Here is a 20,750-nt window from a genome sequence, read left to right on the forward strand (position 1 = left end):
CACCCCCCTACAGCGCGCTAACCGCTGCCCCACCGCTCCCTACCACCCCCACCCCCCCTACAGCGCGCTAACCGCTGCCCCACCGCTCCTCCCCCACCACCCCTCCCCCCACAGCAAAACTACGCGCTCAACGGCCGCTCGGTGCAGCGCGCTAACCGCTGCACCACCGCTCCTCCCCCACCTCCCCCCACAGCAAAACTACGTGCTCCACGGCCGCTCAGTGCAGCGCGCTAACCGCTGCCCCACCGCTCCCCTACCACCCCCACCCCCCAGCGCGCTAACCGCTGTCCCACCGCTCCTCCCCCACCACCACCCCTCCCCCCCTACAGCGCGCTAACCGCTGCCCCACCGCTCCTCCCCCACCACCACCCCACCCCCCCTACAGCGTGCTAACCGCTGCACCACCGCTCCCCTACCACCACCCCACCCCCCCCTACAGCGCGCTAACCGCTGTCCCACCGCTCCCCCACCCCCCACAGCAAAACTACGCGCTCAACGGCCGCTCTGTGCAGCGCGCTAACCGCTGTCCCACCGCTCCCCCACAGCAAAACTACGCTCTCCACGGCCGCTCTGTGCAGCGCGCTAACCGCTGCCCCACCGCTCCCCTACCCCCCCACAGCAAAACTACGCGCTCCACGGTCGCTCTGTGCAGCGCGCCTGCGTCTACTCGGAGGTGCGCTACGAGTCGTCGGTGCTGCTGCGCTAACCGCTGCCCCACCGCTCCCCCCACCCCCCAGCGCGCTAACCGCTGTCCCACCGCTCCCCTACCCCCCCACAGCAAAACTACGCTCTCCACGGCCGCTCTGTGCAGCGCGCTAACCGCTGTCCCACCGCTCCCCTACCCCCACACAGCAAAACTACGCGCTCAACGGCCGCTCTGTGCAGCGCGCTAACCGCTGTCCCACCGCTCCCCCCCCCCCCACAGCAAAACTACGCGCTCCACGGCCGCTCGGTGCAGCGCGCTAACCGCTGCCCCACCGCTCCCCCCACCCCCCAGCGCGCTAACCGCTGTCCCACCGCTCCCCTACCCCCCCACAGCAAAACTACGCTCTCCACGGCCGCTCTGTGCAGCGCGCTAACCGCTGTCCCACCGCTCCCCCACCCCCCACAGCAAAACTACGCGCTCCACGGCCGCTCAGTGCAGCGCGCTAACCGCTGTCCCACCGCTCCCCCCACCCCCCACAGCAAAACTACGCGCTCCACGGCCGCTCAGTGCAGCGCGCTAACCGCTGTCCCACCGCTCCCCCACCCCCCACAGCAAAACTACGCGCTCAACGGCCGCTCTGTGCAGCGCGCCTGCGTCTACTCGGAGGTGCGCTACGAGTCGTCGGTGCTGCTGCGCGGGTGCCCGGCGCGTCCCCGCGCGGCCACCGTCTCCGTGCCCGCCGCGGTGTCGTGCGCGTGCCGCCGCTGCGACTCGCGCACCACCGACTGCACCGAGCGGAGCGTGGGGCCAGACTTCTGTCGACTGCGCAGAGGCGGCGGATGAGGCGGGTGGTGGTGGGGGGAGGGGTGGGGGGTGGATGAGGCGGTTGGTGGTGGGGGGAGGAGTGGGGGTGGGGGGTGGATGAGGCGGTTGGTGCGGGGGGGGGGGTGTGGGGGGTGGGGGGGTGGTGGATGAGGCGGTTGGTGGTGGGGGGGTGGGGGTGGATGAGGCGGTTGGTGGTGGGGGGGGGGTTGGGGGGGGGGTGGGGGAGGGTGGGGGTGGGGGGTTGGGGTTGGTGGCTAGGAGTGGGGGGGGGCTAGGGCCTAGGAGCGTTGGGCCAGACTTCTGTCGACTGCGCAGAGGCGGTGGATGAGGCGGTTGGTGGTGGGGGGGTGGGGGGGGTGGATGAGGCGGTTGGTGGGGTGGGGGGTGGGGGGTGGGGGTTGGATGAGGCGGTTGGTGGGTGGGGGGTGGGGTGGGGTTGGGGGGGGGCGGTGGATGAGGCGGTTGGTGGGTGGGAGGTGGGGGTGGGGTTGGGGGGGTGGTGGATGAGGCGGTTGGTGGGTGGGGGGTGGGGTGGGGGGGGGTGGTGGATGAGGCGGTTGGTGGTTGGGGGGAGGGGGGGGTTGGGGGGGGTGGTGGATGAGGCGGTTGGTGCGGAGAGGGTGGGTGGGGGGTGGATGAGGCGGTTGGTGGTGGGGGGGTGGGGGGTGGGGGGAGGGGGGGGTGGGTTGGGGGGGGTGGTGGATGAGGCGGTTGGTGCGGAGGGGGTGGGTGGGGGGTGGATGAGGCGGTTGGTGGTGGGGGGGTAGGGGGTGGGGGGAGGGGGGGGTGGGTTGGGGGGGGTGGTGGATGAGGCGGTTGGTGCGGGGGTTGGGGGGGGTGGTGGATGAGGCGGTTGGTGGGTGGGGGGTGGGGTTGGGGGGGTGGTGGATGAGGCAGTTGGTGCGGGGGGAGGGGGGGTGGATGAGGCGGTTGGTGCGGAGGGGGTGGGTGGGGGGTGGATGAGGCGGTTGGTGGTGGGGGGGTGGGGGGTGGGGGGTGGGGGGAGGGGGGGGGTGGGTTGGGGGGGGTGGTGGATGAGGCGGTTGGTGCGGGGGGAGGGGGGGTGGGGGGTTGGGGGGGGGGTGGATGAGGCGGTTGGTGGTGGGGAGTGGTGGGGGGGAGAGGGAGAGGGGGGGTGGTGGGGGAGAGGGTTGGGGGGGGAGAGGGGGGGGTTGGAGTGGAAAAGTGGGGGGGTTGGGGGGGTGGGGCTTGTTGGAAATATATTTGAGTGGGGGGGGGGGTTGGTGGCTTGGGGTAGGGGTGGGGTGGTTAGGAGTGGGGGGGGGTCTAGGAGTTTGGTTGGTGGCTAGGAGTGGGGGGGGGGGTGACTACGAGTGGGGGGGTTGATGGCTAGGAGTGGGGAGTGGGGGGGGGTGGCGGTGGGGGGGTGGCTCGGATTGGGGGGAGGGCTAGGAGTGGGGGGGGGCTAGGAGTGGGGGGGGCTAGAAGTGGGGGGGGGCTAGGAGGGGGGGGCTAGGAGTGGGTTGGTGGCTAGGGGGGGGGCTAGGAGGGGGGAGGGCTAGGAGGGGGGGGCTAGGAGGGGGGAGGGCTAGGAGGGGGGGGGCTAGGAGGGGGGGGGGGCTAGGAGGGGGGGGCTAGGAGGGGGGAGGGCTAGGAGGGGGGGGGGCTAGTAGTGGGGTTGGACAGGAGGATTACCTCTGGAATGTGTTGTCTTGAGTTTGTGTGTTGTTGTTGTTGTCTTGAGTTTGTGTGTTGTTGTTGTTGTCTTGAGTTTGTGTGTTGTTGTTGTCTTGAGTTTGTGTGTTGTTGTTGTTGTCTTGAGTTTGTGTGTTGTTGTTGTTGTCTTGAGTTTGTGTGTTGTTGTTGTCTTGAGTTTGTGTGTTGTTGTTGTCTTGAGTATTGTGTTGTGCCATGTTGGTCTAACATTTGTCGTTATTATTCTCCGGGTTTTGCTCGAAAGGCCTCATAATGTATGGCGCAATAAAAGTGACGCCTCACCAAAGGGGGACCCTATTACAGACTCCGCATGGAGTGGCTTCTTTGTGTGACTGGGAGCGTTGACGTTGATTGTGTGTGTTGTGTGTGGTGTGTGTGTGGTGTGTGTGGTGTGTGTGTGGTGTGTGTGGTGTGTGTGTGTGGTGTGTGTGTGTGTGTGGTGGTGTGTGTGGTGTGTGGTGGTGTGTGTGGTGTGTGTCTGTGTGGTGTGGTGTGGTGTGTGGTGTGTGTGGTGTGTGTGGTGTGTGTGGTGGGGTGTGTGTGTGGTGTGTGTGGTGTGTGTGTGTGGTGTGTGTGGTGGTGTGCTGTGTGTGTGATGTGTATGTGTGTGGTGTGTGTGAGTGGTGTGTGTGGTGTTGTGGTGTGGTCTGTGTGTGGTGTGTGTGTGTGTGGTGGTGTGTGGTGTGTGTGGTGGGTGGTGTGTTTGTGTGGTATGTGTGGTGGTGTGTGTGGGGTGTGTGTGGTGTGTGTGCGTGGGGAGTGTGTGTGTGGTGTGTTTGTGTGGTGTGTTTGTGTGGTGTGTGTGTGGTGGTGTGTGTGTGGTGTGTGTGTGGTGTGTGGTGTGTGTGTGTGTGTGTGTGTGTGGTGTGTGTGTGTGTGTGTGGTGTGTGTGGTGTGTGTGGTGTGTGTGTGTGGTGTGTGTGTGGTTGTGTGTGTGTGGTGGTGTGTGTAGTGTGTGTGTGGTGTGTGTGGTGTGTGTGGTGTGTGTGGTGTGTGTGGTGGTGTGTGTGGTGTGCGTGTGGTGGTGTGTGTGGTGTGTGTGTGTGTGGTATGTGTGTGGTGTGTGTGTGTGGTGTGTGTGTGCGGGCCCATTGCTGAAAAATTTCAAAGCTTACAGGCACATTTTTGTGTGTTTTACGACGCTGGCCACTGGCACACCTCCATTGTTTCGCAGCCGGAGCACCCATTGGTTTAGAGACGCCTTGCGACACTGAGCTTTCTGATTGGCTTAGCCTGCACGTGTACGGAAGTGGATGACGACCACTCACAGGAGCGCGGCCGAGTTACCGCCTTGCTCGCGATTGGTGGGATTTGCACGTGAGGACGAGGGGGGGGGGGGGGTCGGGAATGACTCGTCATACATTCAGCAGGCGATTAGTTGCCCGCTCACTATCGGCCAGAGGTCGCAACCGGGTATCCGATACCCGTACCCTACCCGATACCCGGCTACCCGTACCCGGCCGGGTACGGGTACCCGTTTGCGACCCTGGTGCGGCCGGGTACGGGTAGGCCGTGAGTCACTGGTGAGTCACCGTTTGTCACTCATTTCCCAACGTCTTGTCTCTTCTCACAATTCAAGTTCCTAGAATCAACCCACCCGCGCCTGCAACATGGCTTCATCCCAGAGGTCGCAATCGGGTACCCGATACCCGTACCCCTACCCGTACCCGGCCGGATACGGGTAGGGTACGGGTACGGCCGGGTACTGGTACGGGTACCCGTTTGCGACCCTGGTGCGGCCGGGTACGGGTACGGGTAAGGAATCAAAACCCGTTTGCGACCTCTGCTATCGGCCTATTTCGCAAACGCTCTACAATTCGAGCGGTCGATTGCAACAACGGGCAGCAGCTCCGATTTGAAGCAAAGAGGTACAAGGCTGAGAGGGTGGGGCCTGCCATTCCGTGGACTCGGATGGATCGGGGCTGTACATCTTCTCGGTTGAAATTATGTCTATGTTTATATATCTGAATGGCTTCATGAACAAACCTTTGATCGTCGCCCGAAGATTTGCAGAGTATCTTGGTCTCGGAAAAAAACAATATCACGCGAGCCCACAGCGTTATAAGGATGGCCAGCCACGTGACTTTACCGAAAGAACCAAAGGGTAAGTGGGGAGACTGTTTGACTTGTTGAAGCTGTTAACATTACATTAAATCCTTTATATTAAGTTCACTTGCTTGCTTGCTTGCGTGCTTGCGTGCTTGCTTACGACCGTGCAAATCTTTCGGTCGTTTTTTAACCCACTTCCCGTGATCCAATCGAGCTGACATTTTGCACACAGACTCGTTGTGCGTGACAATTTATTTTCGTGAAATTTTTTCCCCAAAATGTTTCACTTTTTAGGGAATTTTTTTTCATATTTAATTTAATATACCAATGTGATAAAAATGAAACTCTTACTCAAGAAAAACAGAAATGAATAATAAAATAACCCGATGCCACGCATATAAAGGAGAACGTGGACAGGGTTACTCGACACAAAGTGGCTGCTGGGATTAAAACAAACACGACAACAACAACAACACACACTCGCAAAGAGAGACACAGCGAGACAGAGAGAGAGAGAGATCTCAACGAGGTTAGATCAAGTCCAAATCTTAGTCCGGTCCGGTGGGGTCACGTTGGGGTCACGACCAGACGAATGTAGCCCATCCCCGTCCACACCGCCTCGAAAGGTTCCGTTTGGAGGCGCGCCACGCTGCTACAGCTTCGTCTGCCTGATGGGACTTGCGGAGTTCGAATCGAGGCCGTTCGTGTCGAGCGGCTGCTTCTTCTCCTCCGGCACTCCACTTGAATATCTTCGGGTTCCTTTTTTACAAAGACGCGAACGCACCACAAAACGCACCATTGGAATTCTAGATTTGAAGCTTTCGCGACTGCAGGGATTCACGTAGAAGGGAAGTAGTAGTCACGGCACGTGTCGTGACCACGTGTGTCGTGACCACGTGTGTCGTGACCACGTGTGCTGACCACGTGCCGTGACCACGTGTGTCGATGACCACGTGTCGACGACCACGTGCCGTGACCACGTGTGTCGTGACCACGTGTGTCGTGACCACGTGCCGTGACCACGTGCCGTGACCACGTGTCGTGACCACGTGCCGTGACCACGTGTGCCGTGACCACGTGTGTCGTGACCACGTGTGTCGTGACCACGTGTCGTGACCACGTGTGTCGTGACCACGTGTGTCGTGACCACGTGCCGTGACTACGTGCCGTGACCACGTGTGTCGTGACCACGTGTGTCGTGACCACGTGTGTCGTGACCACGTGTGTCGTGACCACGTGTGTCGTGACCACGTGCCGTGACCACGTGCCGTGACCACGTGTGTCGTGACCACGTGTGCCGTGACCACGTGTGTCGTGACCACGTGTGCTGACCACGTGCCGTGACCACGTGTGTCGATGACCACGTGTCGACGACCACGTGCCGTGACCACGTGTGTCGTGACCACGTGTGTCGTGACCACGTGCCGTGACCACGTGCCGTGACCACGTGTCGTGACCACGTGCCGTGACCACGTGTGCCGTGACCACGTGTGTCGTGACCACGTGTGTCGTGACCACGTGTCGTGACCACGTGTGTCGTGACCACGTGTGTCGTGACCACGTGCCGTGACTACGTGCCGTGACCACGTGTGTCGTGACCACGTGTGTCGTGACCACGTGTGTCGTGACCACGTGCCGTGACCACGTGCCGTGACCACGTGTGTCGTGACCACGTGTGTCGTGACCACGTGTGCCGTGACCACGTGTGTCGTGACCACGTGTGCCGTGACCACGTGTGCCGTGACCACGTGCCGTGACCACGTGTGTCGTGACCACGTGTGCCGTGACCACGTGTGTCGTGACCACGTGTGTCGTGACCACGTGTGTCGTGACCACGTGTGCCGTGACCACGTGTGCCGTGACCACGTGTGTCGTGACCACGTGTATCGTGACCACGTGCCGTGACCACGTGTGTCGTGACCACGTGTGTCGTGACCACGTGTGTCGTGACCACGTGTGCCGTGACCACGTGTGTCGACGACCACGTGTGTCGTGACCACGTGTGTCGTGACCACGTGTGCCGTGACCACGTGTCGAGCTCACCTGAGGCTCGTCCTCGCCGTGCCTCACCCCGCACCGCAGCAGGCGCCGCATCTTGTCCGACCAGAAGCAGCAGAGGTCACAGACGGGGCGCACGAGGCCGGGACTCAGACTGGCGCCTTTCGTGGGACCTGGCAGCACAACGGGGACGCTCGTCAGGACGGACGTGGTGGTGGGGGGGTGGTGGTGGGGGGAGTGGTGGGGGGTGGTGGTGGTGCGGGGGGTTGTAGTGCGATGGTGGTGGAAAGGGTGGGGGTGGGGGTGGTGGGGGTGGTGGTGGGGGGAGTGGTGGTGGTGTGGGGTGGTGGAAGGGGTGGGGGGTGGGGGGGTGGTGGTGGGAGGAGTGGTGGTGGTGGGGGGTGGTGGTGGGGGGGGGTGATGGGGGGTGGTGGTGGGGGGGGTGGTTGGGGGGGGATGGTGGGGGGGTGGTGGGGGGTGGTGGTGGTGGTGTTGGGTGGGTGGTTGGGGGGGTGGTGGTGTGGGGTGGTGGAAGGAGTGGGGGGTGGTGGTGGGAGGAGTGGTGGTGGTGGGAGGGGGTGGGGGGGGATGGTGGGGGGGTGGTGGGAGGGGATGGTGGTGGTGGGGGGGTGGTGGGGAGATGGTGGTGGGGTGGTGGGGGGTGGTGGTGGGGGGGGGTGATCCAGTCGGTGTTGCCAGCTACTGGGGTGCAGCGGGCGCGACTGTATATGTGTACACACACACACACACACCAGGGTGCTTCAACAAAACGTTAACCCTTCCGAGAGTTTGCCACTCCGAGGGTGCCACCCCGTGTGCCGCCGCCTCCTCCTGCTCCTCACCTGTGGCGAGGCTGACGACGAGGCCCACCAGCACGGCGGTGATGGCTCCCACCGTGCTGATGTAGAGGTAGGAGACGGCGTAGAGCGAGTCCGCCAGGTCGGGCCTGCGGACACAGAGACACGTGACCCCTCGCGACCCCTCGCGACCCCGTGCGACCCCGAGTGATCCTGCGTGACCCCTCGCGACCCCTCGCGACCCCTCGCGACCTCTCGCGACCCCTCGCAACCCTTCACGACCCCTCGTGACCCGTCACGACCCCTCGTGACCCCTCGCGACCCCTCGTGACCCCTCGCGACCCCTCGCGACCCCTCGCGACCCCTCGCGACCTCTCGCGACCCCTCGCGACCCCTCGTGACCCATCGCGACCCCTCGTGACCTGTCGCGACCCCTCCTGACCCCTCGCGACCCCTCGCGACCCCTCGCGACCCCTCGCGACCTCTCGCGACCCTTCACGACCCCTCGTGACCCCTCGCGAGGGGTCGCGACCCGTCGCGACCCGTCGCGACCCCGTGCGACCCCTCGCGACCCCTCGCGATCCCTCGCGACCCCTCGCGACCCCTCGTGACCTCTCGCGACCCTTCACGACCTCTCATGAACCCACTTTGCGTCGTGCCAGATGGTAGCGCCGAGGCAAGCTGGCACCCGTGTAGTGACGTAGAATTAGCTCGAGATTTGAAGCTTTCGTGACTGCAAGGATTCATATTCTTAGGTTTTTTCGGTAAAGTCACGTAGGTAAAACATTTAAATTGATCATATTATATTTTATTATTATATTATATTATTTTATTTTTTATTTTACTTTTATAAATTTAAATTTTTTACCTACGTGACTTTACCGAAAAATCTAAGAATATAGAATTAGCCGTGTAGCAGCATAGCGCTTGCTGCTGGCGGGGAAGGGGATCTGCAGCCACAGTAGCCCTGACGTCAGCAGGCCACGTGACACACCAGAGGGGCCTCTAGGGGGAAGCTCACGGAAGGGGCACATCGAGAACCCGCTGGTAGGTTCTAGAAAGGGGGCGTGGCCACCGCTGGCAGTATAAAAGGGGGCACATGGTGGGGACCTCGGGGCTGTCGTGTGGAGTGGGGTCCCCGTGGTTCTGCTGAAGTCTTCACCGTCTTCACTATCTCGGCGTCACCAGTGAGGCAGTCTACCAGCTGTCCTGGCTGGGAACCGTAGTCGGCTATAGACGGATTAATTGGAAGTGTGAAACTTTGAAACTTCATTTGGCAGTAAAAAATATGATGATTGGTTTTTTACCCTTCTATCTGGCAAAAAAGTGTCAGTTTTGTTGCCAGATAGAAGGGTAAAAAACCAATTATAAAGTGTGAACCTGTTGGTGCGTGTTAATAAATGGAGGACGGCTGATTGCGGTGTGGCCGAAAGGTCGTGAGAATTGTATTTTATTATTATTTAAAAAATGTTTTATTTTTATTATTGTATTACTTCCCTTCTACGTGACTTTACCGAAAGAACCAAGAAGATGAATCCCTGCAGTCACGAAAGCTTTGAATCGAAAAATTATTTTATTTTCTTTTATTTTTATTATTTTATTACTTCCCTTCTACGTGACTTTACCGAAAGAACCAAGAAGATTCATAAAGTACTCCAACTTCTCAGCGTCTCCGAAGCGGTCACTGCACCTGTACTCGGCTTCGGCCGTGACGGCGGCGAGCGTGGAAGTGCTCGCCCAGGTAGTCGAGGATCCGTCCCAGGGCGCCGTGGTGATGTTGGGACGCGAGCAGTTCTGCGTGGAGAGCGGCAGCGCTCTGCTCTGCTCGTCCGTGGGTGGGTACAGGAGGGCTCCGAGTCCGATCCAGAAGGACATCACCACGCCCGCCACGGTGCCTGCGATCGCGCCCTGGGGAACGGTGGCACGACGCATTGGGGGGCCGCGCGTGCAATGACGATGACGGTGATGATGACGATGACGACGATGATGATGATGATGACGACGATGGTGATGATGATGATGACGACGATGGTGATGATGACGATGACGACGATGATGATGATGATGATGACGATGGTGATGATGACGATGACGACGATGGTGATGATGATGATGACGATGGTGATGATGATGATGACGACGATGGTGATGATGATGATGACGACGATGATGATGATGACGACGATGATGATGACGATGGTGATGACAATGATGATGACGATGGTGATGATGATGATGATGACGATGGTGATGATGATGACGATGATGACGATGGTGATGATGATGATGACGATGATGATGATGATGACAATGATGATGATGACGATGATGACAATGACGACGATGATGATGACGGTGATGATGACGATGACGACGATGACGACGATGATGATGACGACGATGATGACAATGATGATGATGATGACGACGAAGATGACGACGATGATGATGATGATGAAGATGATGACAATGACGACGATGACGACGATGATGATGACGACGGTGATGACAATGACGACGATGACGACGATGATGATGACGATGATGATGAAGATGATGACGATGATGACAATGACGACGATGATGACGACGATGATGACGATGATGACAATGACGACGATGATGAAGATGATGACGATGATGACGACGATGATGACGACGATGATGACGATGATGATGACGATGATGATGATGACGATGATGACAATGACGATGATGAAGATGATGACGATGATGACAATGACGACGATGATGACGATGATGATGAAGATGATGACGATGATGACAATGACGACGATGATGATGACGACGATGATGACAATGACGACGATGATGATGATGATGACGACGAAAACGACAATGATGACGAAGACGATGGCAAGCAAAGTGAAATTGTTAAGATTTGGCCCACTGTGATCGCTCACCGCAGGATATTTCGAGCATGTCGTGAACCCTGCGCGTGTGTGTGCATCGTGTACACACTGCGTGTGTGTGTGTGTACACGCTGTGTGTAGTGTACACACTGTGTGTCTGTGTAGTGTACACTCTGTGTCTGTGTGTCGTGTATGCGCAGTTTGCCTGCGTTTGTTCAGCTAGCGTCATCTTAATTCTTCTGCCGCGTGGCGTGGCGGAGGGGTGCACAACACACGGACACTTTGTTGTTGTTGTTGTTACACGCTTTCTTTTAACTCACTCTGTCTGTTGTTGTTGTTGTTGTCGTTGTTGTATCCTCAAATCTTGTAACTCAATTTTAACCCACTTCCCAATGTGGTATCGACTGCAAACTTGGTATACTTATGTCATACTGATGACAACACTATATAAAGAATATATTACAATTTTTTTTAATATGTTAAGCTTCGGCTTGGGTCTAATTGTCCACGCTTAACATCCTGGAGTCGTGGAGTTCTGCCATTACGAGTACATTTAATTAAGGCGTGTTTTTAAAAAAAGTTCTTTTTTAAATATCACAGACGCTGTCTTCCCGACAGACCTGTTCTTCACCTGAGGACGGCTGCTTGCGTTGTGGCCGAAACGTCGTGAGAATTATTTTATTATGTTTTATTTTTATTATTTTATTATTTCCCTTATACGTGATGACTTTACCGAAAGAACCAAGAAGATGCTACTTATTGTTGTTTGAACTCACGCGCTGATCTGACGGGGGGTGCGTGGCGCTGACTCGGCGAGCCTCGTGCCACTCACCTTGACGTTGGCGCACGGGAAGAGGATGCCGAGGGTGAAAAGTCCCAGCACGGGACCGCCACCCATGCCATGGATACTGAGCGCAGCCTGCGCGCGGAGTCACCATCGTTGCCGTCATCGTCATCATCATCATCAGCACCGCCACCATCGTCATCATCAGCAAGGCCATCATTTGTCATCATCACCACCACCATCGTCTTCATCATCATCATCATCAGCACCGCCGCCACCATCGTCATCATCATCATCAGCACCGCCGCCATCGCCATCATCATCATCATCAGCACCGCCAACATCGTCATCATCATCATCATCATCACCGCCACCATCGTCTTCATCATCATCATCATCACCACCAACATCGTCATCATCATCATCAGCACTGCCACCACCATCGTCATCATCATCATCAGCACCGCCACCAACATCGTCATCATCATCATCATCAGCACCGCCGCCATCATCTTCATCATCATCACCGCCACCATCGTCATCATCATCATCACCGCCACCATCGTCATCATCATCATCAGCACCGCCGCCATCGTCTTCATCATCATCACCGCCACCAACATCGTCATCATCATCATCATCAGCACCGCCGCCACCATCGTCATCATCATCATCAGCACCGCCGCCATCGTCTTCATCATCATCATCAGTACCGCCGCCACCATCGTCATCATCATCATCATCACCGCCACCATCGTCTTCATCATCATCATCAGCACTGCCACCATCGTCATCATCATCATCAGCACCGCCGCCATCGTCTTCATCATCATCACCGCCACCACCATCGTCATCATCATCATCATCATCACCGCCACCATCGTCTTCATCATCATCATCAGTACCGCCGCCACCATCGTCATCATCATCATCATCATCACCGCCACCATCGTCTTCATCATCATCATCAGCACTGCCACCATCGTCATCATCATCATCAGCACCGCCGCCATCGTCTTCATCATCATCACCGCCACCACCATCGTCATCATCATCATCATCACCGCCACCATCGTCATCATCATCATCATCAGTACCGCCGCCACCATCGTCATCATCATCATCATCACCGCCACCATCGTCTTCATCATCATCAGCACTGCCACCATCGTCATCATCATCATCATCACCGCCACCATCGTCTTCATCATCATCATCATCATCAGTACCGCCGCCACCATCGTCATCATCATCATCATCACCGCCACCATCGTCTTCATCATCATCATCAGCACTGCCACCATCGTCATCATCAGCACCGCCACCACCATCATCATCATCACCAGCAAGGCCATCGTCATAATCATCATCACCACCACCATCATCAGCAAGGCCATCATTTGTCATCATCATCATCATCAGCAAGGTCATCATTTGTCATCATCATCATCACCACCGCCACCATCGTCATCATCAGCAAGGCCATCATTTGTCATAATCATCATCACCACCGCCAATAAAATGTTCACGACGTTTTCGACTGCAACACAAGCAATCATTATCAGGTGTGAAATCCACAGCAAGAAAATTAGAAAAGTGCTGCGGATTTCACACCTGATGATGATTGCTTGTGTTGCAGTCGAAACGTCGTGAGAATTTAATTGTTTAATATTTTTATTATTTTATTATTTCCCTTCTACGTGACTTTACCGAAAGAACCAAAAATATGAATCCCTGCGGTCACGAAAGCTTTAACTCAAAGTTTGGTCTACGTTTATTTCGGCAGCATTTTGTTCTGTAAACCAGTGTGACCGGACCGGGGTCGGGTCAAACACGTGGCAACCCCCCCCACCCCCCAACTGTGTAGGTCGTACACCTGTCACGTGCTCTTACCTGCAGCACCTGTCCCATGTGTAGTGCCATAAGAGGGGAGGGGTTGCTGGGGGCTCTGGGATCCTAGGCAGATAAGCCCCTTGGCACCAGGATCCCAGGCACCCCAGACGCTTAAGCCCCTTGGCGCCACCAACAGGGGGGGCTGTGTGTGCTCTGCGGGATATTTGGGGGTGCACACAGCCCCACCCCTCGTTGGGGACGAGGCATAAAAGGGCAGCTCCCTGGCCAATCGGGGCCAGTCGCAGCTCAAGACCCAAGACCCAAGACCAGCCAGCTTAGGACCCTGGACCCCCTCGTCCCGCTTGTCCTTGTAAGGGCCGGGACGCTGTGAGGGCCAGTGGTGGGACTCTGGGACTCCCGGCTCTACGTCCTTGTAAGGGCGAGTTCCGAGGAAGCCAGAGTCCAGACCCACACGTGGCAACCAACACACCCCCCCCCCCCCACCTGTGTAGGTCGTACACCTGTCACGTGCTCTTACCTGCAGCACCTGTCCCATGTATGACGCCGCCACAGCCATAGCCGTGCAAGCGCTTCCGTAGAGCACACCTGGGCAGGCACAACGAATAATCGTCGTCAGCATCGTCATCATCGTCGTCATCAGCATCATCACAACTTCTTGGTTCTTTCGGTAAAGTCACGTAGAAGGGAAATAATAAAAGAATAGAAATTAAACATAAAATACAATTCTCACCGGTGACAATTGTATCTTATTATGTTTATTTTATTGTATGTATTGTGTTTTATTTTTATTATTTTATTATTTCCCTTCTACGTTACTTTACCGAAAGAACCAAGAAGATGAATCCCTGCAGTCACGAAAGCTTTAAATCGAAATCATCACAACTGTTGTGATTGCAATCGCCATTGACGTCATCACTGCCATGCTCATTCTCATTGTCGATATATATCAACGCCACCATCTTCATCATCATCATCACAACTGTTGTGACTGCCATCGTCATTGACGTCATCACTGCCATGCTCATTCTCATTGTCGATATATATCAACGCCACCATCTTCATCATCATCATCGTCATCACAACTGTTGTGACTGCCATCGTCATTGACGTCATCACTGCCATGATCATCATCATCGTCATCATCATCACAACTGTTGTGACTGCCATCGTCATTGACGTCATCACTGCCATGATCATCATCGTCATCATCATCATCATCACAACTGTTGTGACTGCCATCGTCATTGACGTCATCACTGCCATGATCATCATCATCGTCATCATCATCACAACTGTTGTGACTGTCATCGTCATTGACGTCATCACTGCCATGATCATCATCGTCATCATCATCATCACAACTGTTGTGACTGCCATCGTCATTGACGTCATCACTGCCATGATCATCATCGTCATCATCATCATCACAACTGTTGTGACTGCCATCGTCATTGACGTCATCACTGCCATGATCATCATCATCGTCATCATCATCACAACTGTTGTGACTGCCATCGTCATTGACGTCATCTCTGCCATGATCATCATCGTCATCATCATCATCACAACTGTTGTGACTGCCATCGTCATTGACGTCATCACTGCCATGATCGTCATCATCATCATCACAACTGTTGTGACTGCCATCGTCATTGACGTCATCACTGCCATGATCATCATCGTCATCATCATCATCACAACTGTTGTGACTGCAATCGTCATTGACGTCATCACTGCCATGATCATCATCGGCATCATCATCATCGGGTGAATAAACACCATGGACCGTCATCCTCACGAACATCGACAAACATCGTCAGTCGTGGTGGCGGGTACCATTTATACGTGGCCAGCGTGCGCGTGCGTGTGAGTGAGTGAGTATGAGTGAGTGTGTGAGTGAGTGAGTGTATGAGTGAGTGAGTGTATGAGTGTGTGAGTGAGTGAGTGTGTGAGTGAGTGTGTGAGTGTGTGTGTGTGAGTGAGTGTGTGAGTGAGTGAGTGTGTGAGTGAGTGTGTGAGTGATGTGAGTGAGTGTGTGAGTGAGTGTGTGAGTGAGTGATGTGTGAGTGAGTGAGTGTGTGAGTGAGTGAGTGAGTGTGAGTGAGTGTGTGAGTGAGTGAGTGTGTGAGTGAGTGAGTGTGTGAGTGAGTGAGTGTGTGAGTGAGTGTGTGAGTAGTGTGTGATGTGAGTGAGTGTGTGTGAGTAGTGGTGTGTGAGGTGGAGTGAGTGAGTGAGTGTGTGAGTGAGTGTGTGAGTGAGTGTGTGAGTGAGTGTGTGAGTGAGTGTGTGTGTGAGTGAGTGTGTGTGTGAGTGACTGCGAAACGTGGACCCCCTAATGGAGCATCTTCGCAGGTTGGAAACATTTAGGCTGGCCTGCCTACGATCCATCCTGGGTTTAACCAGGCTGGATTGTGTGAGGAGCTCACAAATCCTTGAAAGATTTGGGCAAAGTCCCATCGGTGAGCTCCTCCGGCAGGCAAGGCTGCGTTGGCTGGGTCATGTAGCCCGCATGCCCAGCCACCGCATGCCGAAACAGCTTTTGTTCGGCCGGATCGAGGGGGCTAAACGGGCGCGGCACATGGTAGAGAAGAGATGGAGTGATGTGGTACAGGAGGACGTGGAGCTGAGTGGACTTGCCGATGACTGGTACCAGCGGTGTTAAGATCGGCCTCAGTGGAGGAGGCTCGTGAAGGACGCTACTGGGCAGTTGGAGGCAGTCGCCCTCCAACAACAACGGAGGGCGGAGGAGCGACGCTCACAACAACGAGCAGAGCGCCGGGTGGCTAAAACACAGCAAGTTGGCACAGTAGGGGTCACAGGTGGTGCATCAGCCAGTCATCTCGGTCATCTCGGTCAGTCGACCCGTGGCACCTGCTGGGTCTGCCCCGTGACCTCCTCCTGCCAGCGGGCGTTCGACACTTCACGTGGTAGCCTCAAGGTGCACATGGCCTGGCACAAGCGTCGTGGTGATGTCACCGCCGCCTAGTGGCGAATGGCGGTTGTTGTTGTCGTTGTTGTATTGGGCATAACTGGCAAAGACACGCGGTTGCTGCCGGTGGCGGCGTCCTTTGGCGGTGCCGGTGCCGACTGCGATATGAAGAGAGGGGGGCGGGCAGGGCGTGGGGGGCATTGAAGGCGAATGGCACGCAGCAGGAGGTCACGGCCGTCGACGCCACGGGAGGGAGGGGGGGGTCCACGCCAAGGTTGGCACAGTCGTTTTTTTTTACAATCGGGTTTAATTGTATTTTTAAATACTTTATATTAAGTTCGCTTGCTTGCTTAGGACCGTGCAAATCTTTCGGTCGTTTTTTAACCCACTTCCCGTGATCCAATCGAGCTGACATTTCCCACACAGACTCGTTGTGCGTGACAATTCATTTTCGTGAAAATTTGTTTCCAAAATTTTACACTGTTTAGGGAAAAAACTATTAAATATTTTATTACCAATTGCTTAATGCTGGCAGACAATCATCTGACCCATAGGTGGCAGCCATCTCAAGCCAGAGGACGAGAGGACTCTAGCCGCCACGCGTATAAAGGATTTAAAGTGAAAAACTTTGTTTTTACGGGTTAATTTTTTATATTAAACCCGATCATCTGAGATTGGGAGAAATCCGGTTTAATTGGTTCTAATTGCAGAACCGCACTTCGCCAACTTCTCAACGATGATGGGCTTCATCCATTCCAAGCGAAGGAACTCACTGGCGCCCACGATTGTGGAGGAGAAACTCGTGTTCATCAAGACCAACCTGCCCGCCGCATTCTACGACTACCCCGTGCACGACGGCCCCCCCGAGTACGATAGCAGCACCGACGAGGAAGCCTAAGCATATCAGAGTTTCCTATTCATTAAACCAGGTTTTAATTCCCCGAAATCGGGTTTAATTGTATTAAAGAAAGAACCCGATGCCTGCCGCTGGACAAATCGGGTTTTTTCCACCCATGGTCCACGCTGGGGCTCGTGCCAGAGGTCGCAATCGGGTACCCGATACCCGTACCCTACCCGCTACCCGGCTACCCGTACCCTGCCGGGTACGGGTACCCGTTTGCGACCCTGGTGCGGCCGGGTATGGGTAGGCCGTGAGTCACTGGTGAGTCACCGTTTGTCACTCATTTCCCAACGTCTTGTCTCTTCTCACAATTCAAGTTCCTAGAATCAACCCACCCGCGCCTGCAACATGGCTTCATCCCAGAGGTCGCAATCGGGTACCCGATACCCGTACCCTACCCGATACCTGGCCGGGTACGGGTAGCCGGGTATCGGGTACCCGATTGCGACCTCTGGGATGAAGCCATGTTGCAGGCGCGGGTGGGTTGATTCTACCCGTTTGCGACCCTGGTGCGGCCGGGTACGGGTAAGGAATCAAACCCATTTGCGACCTCTGGCTCGCGCTCACTCACTGAGGCCCTTGGTGAGGAGGGCTCCACGCTTGCCGGGAAAGGGCCCGAAGGTTGGGTTGACGATGTCCTCGTAGGTCACGGCCGCCAGCCCGTTGATGCTCGAGGCCACGGTGCTGCGGGGTAGAAGGAGGGGGGGCCGGGGGAGACAAAGACAAAGATTCATCTTCTTGGTTCTTTCGGTAAAGTCACGTAGAAGGGAAATAGTAAAATAGTAAAAAATAAACGTGATAAAATACAATTCTCACGACCTTTCGGCCACAACGCAAGCAGCCGTCCTTAGGTGAAGAACAGGTCTGTCAGAAAGACAGCGTCTGAATGAGCACCACCATGCTTGGCAGCGTATATTTAAGCTGGGTTAGAGGGGGAAGAGCGCCTTGACAAAGGAATTTGCATATCAAGAGGGATTTAGCATATTTATGGAAAATGCAGATATGCGATTAGTACTACTTGTGGAGTGCATAGGAGGTGGTGGGGGGGGGGGGGGGTCTCAAAGTCATATTATGCCCGTGCATTATGTAGGATTAGCAGCAACAAAGGGAGGAAGTAGCAGCAATAAAGGGAAGGAATTTTTAATAGTAAGGCGCTGCAGCAGCCAGAAGCAACTCGTTGTGCGGGAGGGTGGGAGGGTTGGCACCTCAGGGTCCCGCTGAAGGCGCATGACACGAAGACCCCGGGCAGACCCGGGTAGTCCCCAAGGATGTCCAGGACGTAGTAGGGCATGAGCTAGGGGAGCACCATCATCGTCATCATTGGCATTGTCGTCATCATTGTCGTCATCATCACCATCATCGTCATCATTGTCATTGTCGTCATCATTGTCGTCGTCATCATCATCATCGTCATCATTGTCATTGTCGTCATCATTGTCGTCATCATCATCATCATCGTCATCCTCGTCATCATCGTCGTCATCATCACCATCATCGTCATCATTGTCATTGTCGTCATCATTGTCGTCATCATCATCATCATCATCGTCATCATCGTCATCATTGTCGTCATCATCACCATCATCGTCATCATTGTCATCGTCGTCATCATTGTCGTCATCATCATCATCATCGTCATCATCGTCATCATTGTCGTCATCATCACCATCATCGTCATCATTGTCATTGTCGTCATCATTGTCGTCATCATCACCATCATCATCGTCATCATCCTCATCATTGTCGTCATCGCAATCGTCGTTGTCATCATTGTAGTCATCGCAATCGTCGTCGTCATCGTCATCGTCATCGTCGTTGTCGTCATCGTCGTCATCGCAATCGTCGTTGTCATCATTGTAGTCATCGTCGTCGTCGTCGTCGTCGTCATCATCATCGTCGTCATCGTCGTCATCATCGTCGTCGTCATCATTGTCGTGATCGCCATCGTCGTTGTCATCATTGTAGTCGTCCTCGTCATCGTCGTCATCGTCGTCGTCATCATCGTCGTCGTCACCGTCGTTATCATCATAGTATTTGTCGTCATCATCCTCGTCATCATCGTCGTCATCGTCATCATCAACATTGCCATCATCATCATAGTCATTTTATCGGCGGCAGAACCTGCGCCATCGTTTCTCCAAACATTCTCGTTCTAAGAACGGTGCAAAGAAAACTGTTATAACACGCAAGTTTGGGGGTCAAGGTTCAACAAGGAGGGGCTGGGGGTCAGATTCAGCAAGGAGGGGCTGGGGGTCAGGGTTCAGCAAGGAGGGGATGGGGGTCAGGGTTCAGCAAGGAGGGGCTGGGGGTCAGGGTTCAGCAAGGAGGGACTGGGGATCAGGATTCAGTAAGGAAGAACTGGGGGTCAGGGTTCATTAGGGTGGGACTGGGGGTCAGGGTTCAGTAAGGAGGGGCTGGGGGTCAAGGTTCATCAAGCAGGGACTGGGGGTCAGGGTTCATCAAGCAGGGACTGGGGGGGTCAGGGTTCAGCAAGGAGTGGCTGGGGGTCAGGGTTCAGTAAGGAGAGGCTGGGGGTCAGGGTTCAGCAAGGAGGGACTGCGGGTCAGGGTTCAGCAAGGAGGGGTTGGGGGTCAGGGTTCAACAAGGAGAGGCTGGGGGTCAGGGTTCAGTATGGAGGGACTGGAGGTCAGGGTTCATTAGGGAGGGACTGGGGGTCAGGGTTCAGTAAGGAGGGACTGGGGGTCAGGGTTCATTAGGGAGGGACTGGTGGTCAGGGTTCAGTCAGGAAGGGCTGGGGGTCAGAGTTCAACAAGGAGGAACTGGGGTCAGGGTTCAGTAAGGAGGGACTGGGGGGTCAGGGTTCAGTAAGGAGGGACTGGGGGTCAGGGTTCAACAAGGAGCGACTGGGGGTCAGGGTTCAACAAGGAAGGTGTCTGGACGCTTGTCACCTGGTCCGGGGCGTTGACGAACCCGGCGCTCCAGGGGTCGCAGGTGGCGTAGCGCGAGTACATGAGCAGCCCGCAGAGCGCGGCGCACAGAGCCACGATCCACAGGCCGATGAGGTTCAGGTAGAGCGCTCTGCACGGGCACAAACCCACCGCCACCGTCATCATCACCAACACCGCCACCACCACCATCACCGCCACCGTCACCACCATCACCAACACCAACACCACCCCCACCACCACCACCACCAACACCATCACCACCACCACCATCACCAACACCAACACCACCACCACCACCTCCACTACCACCCCCACCATCACCACCACCACCAACACCAACACCACCACCATCACCACCACCATCACCGTCACCACCAACACCAACACCACCACCACCACCTCCACTACCACCCCCACCATCACCACCACCACCATCACCAACACCACCACCATCACCACCACCATCACCGTCACCACCACCACCAACACCACCACCAACACCACCACC

At 55.9% G+C, this 20,750-nt stretch overlaps 2 protein-coding genes across 2 annotated transcripts in view; one reads left to right on the plus strand and one right to left on the minus strand.

Annotated features, from left to right (window-relative positions):
• LOC133360316 (follitropin subunit beta-like) overlaps positions 1 to 1,489 on the plus strand; it is a 56,024-nt gene extending 54,535 nt beyond the window's left edge. Inside the window, exons 3-4 of the mRNA XM_061578963.1 lie at positions 620 to 691; positions 1,259 to 1,489. Coding sequence (XP_061434947.1) covers positions 620 to 691; positions 1,259 to 1,489 — 303 coding nt within the window. The remainder of the gene's footprint in view (positions 1 to 619; positions 692 to 1,258) is intronic.
• Positions 1,490 to 5,317: 3,828 nt separating this feature from the next.
• LOC133360377 (sodium-coupled monocarboxylate transporter 2-like) overlaps positions 5,318 to 20,750 on the minus strand; it is a 31,229-nt gene continuing 15,796 nt past the window's right edge. Inside the window, 10 exon segments of the mRNA XM_061579076.1 lie at positions 5,318 to 5,921; positions 5,924 to 5,956; positions 7,241 to 7,368; positions 8,038 to 8,141; positions 9,683 to 9,900; positions 11,698 to 11,784; positions 14,021 to 14,088; positions 17,905 to 18,017; positions 18,539 to 18,627; positions 20,243 to 20,372. Of these exon segments, the coding sequence (XP_061435060.1) occupies positions 5,850 to 5,921; positions 5,924 to 5,956; positions 7,241 to 7,368; positions 8,038 to 8,141; positions 9,683 to 9,900; positions 11,698 to 11,784; positions 14,021 to 14,088; positions 17,905 to 18,017; positions 18,539 to 18,627; positions 20,243 to 20,372 (1,042 nt within the window). The 3' untranslated portion in view covers positions 5,318 to 5,849.

Source organism: Lethenteron reissneri, chromosome 68 (assembly GCF_015708825.2).
Source record: "Lethenteron reissneri isolate LAM-NWPU_2019-01 chromosome 68, ASM1570882v1, whole genome shotgun sequence".
NCBI classification, from domain to species: domain Eukaryota; kingdom Metazoa; phylum Chordata; class Hyperoartia; order Petromyzontiformes; family Petromyzontidae; genus Lethenteron; species Lethenteron reissneri.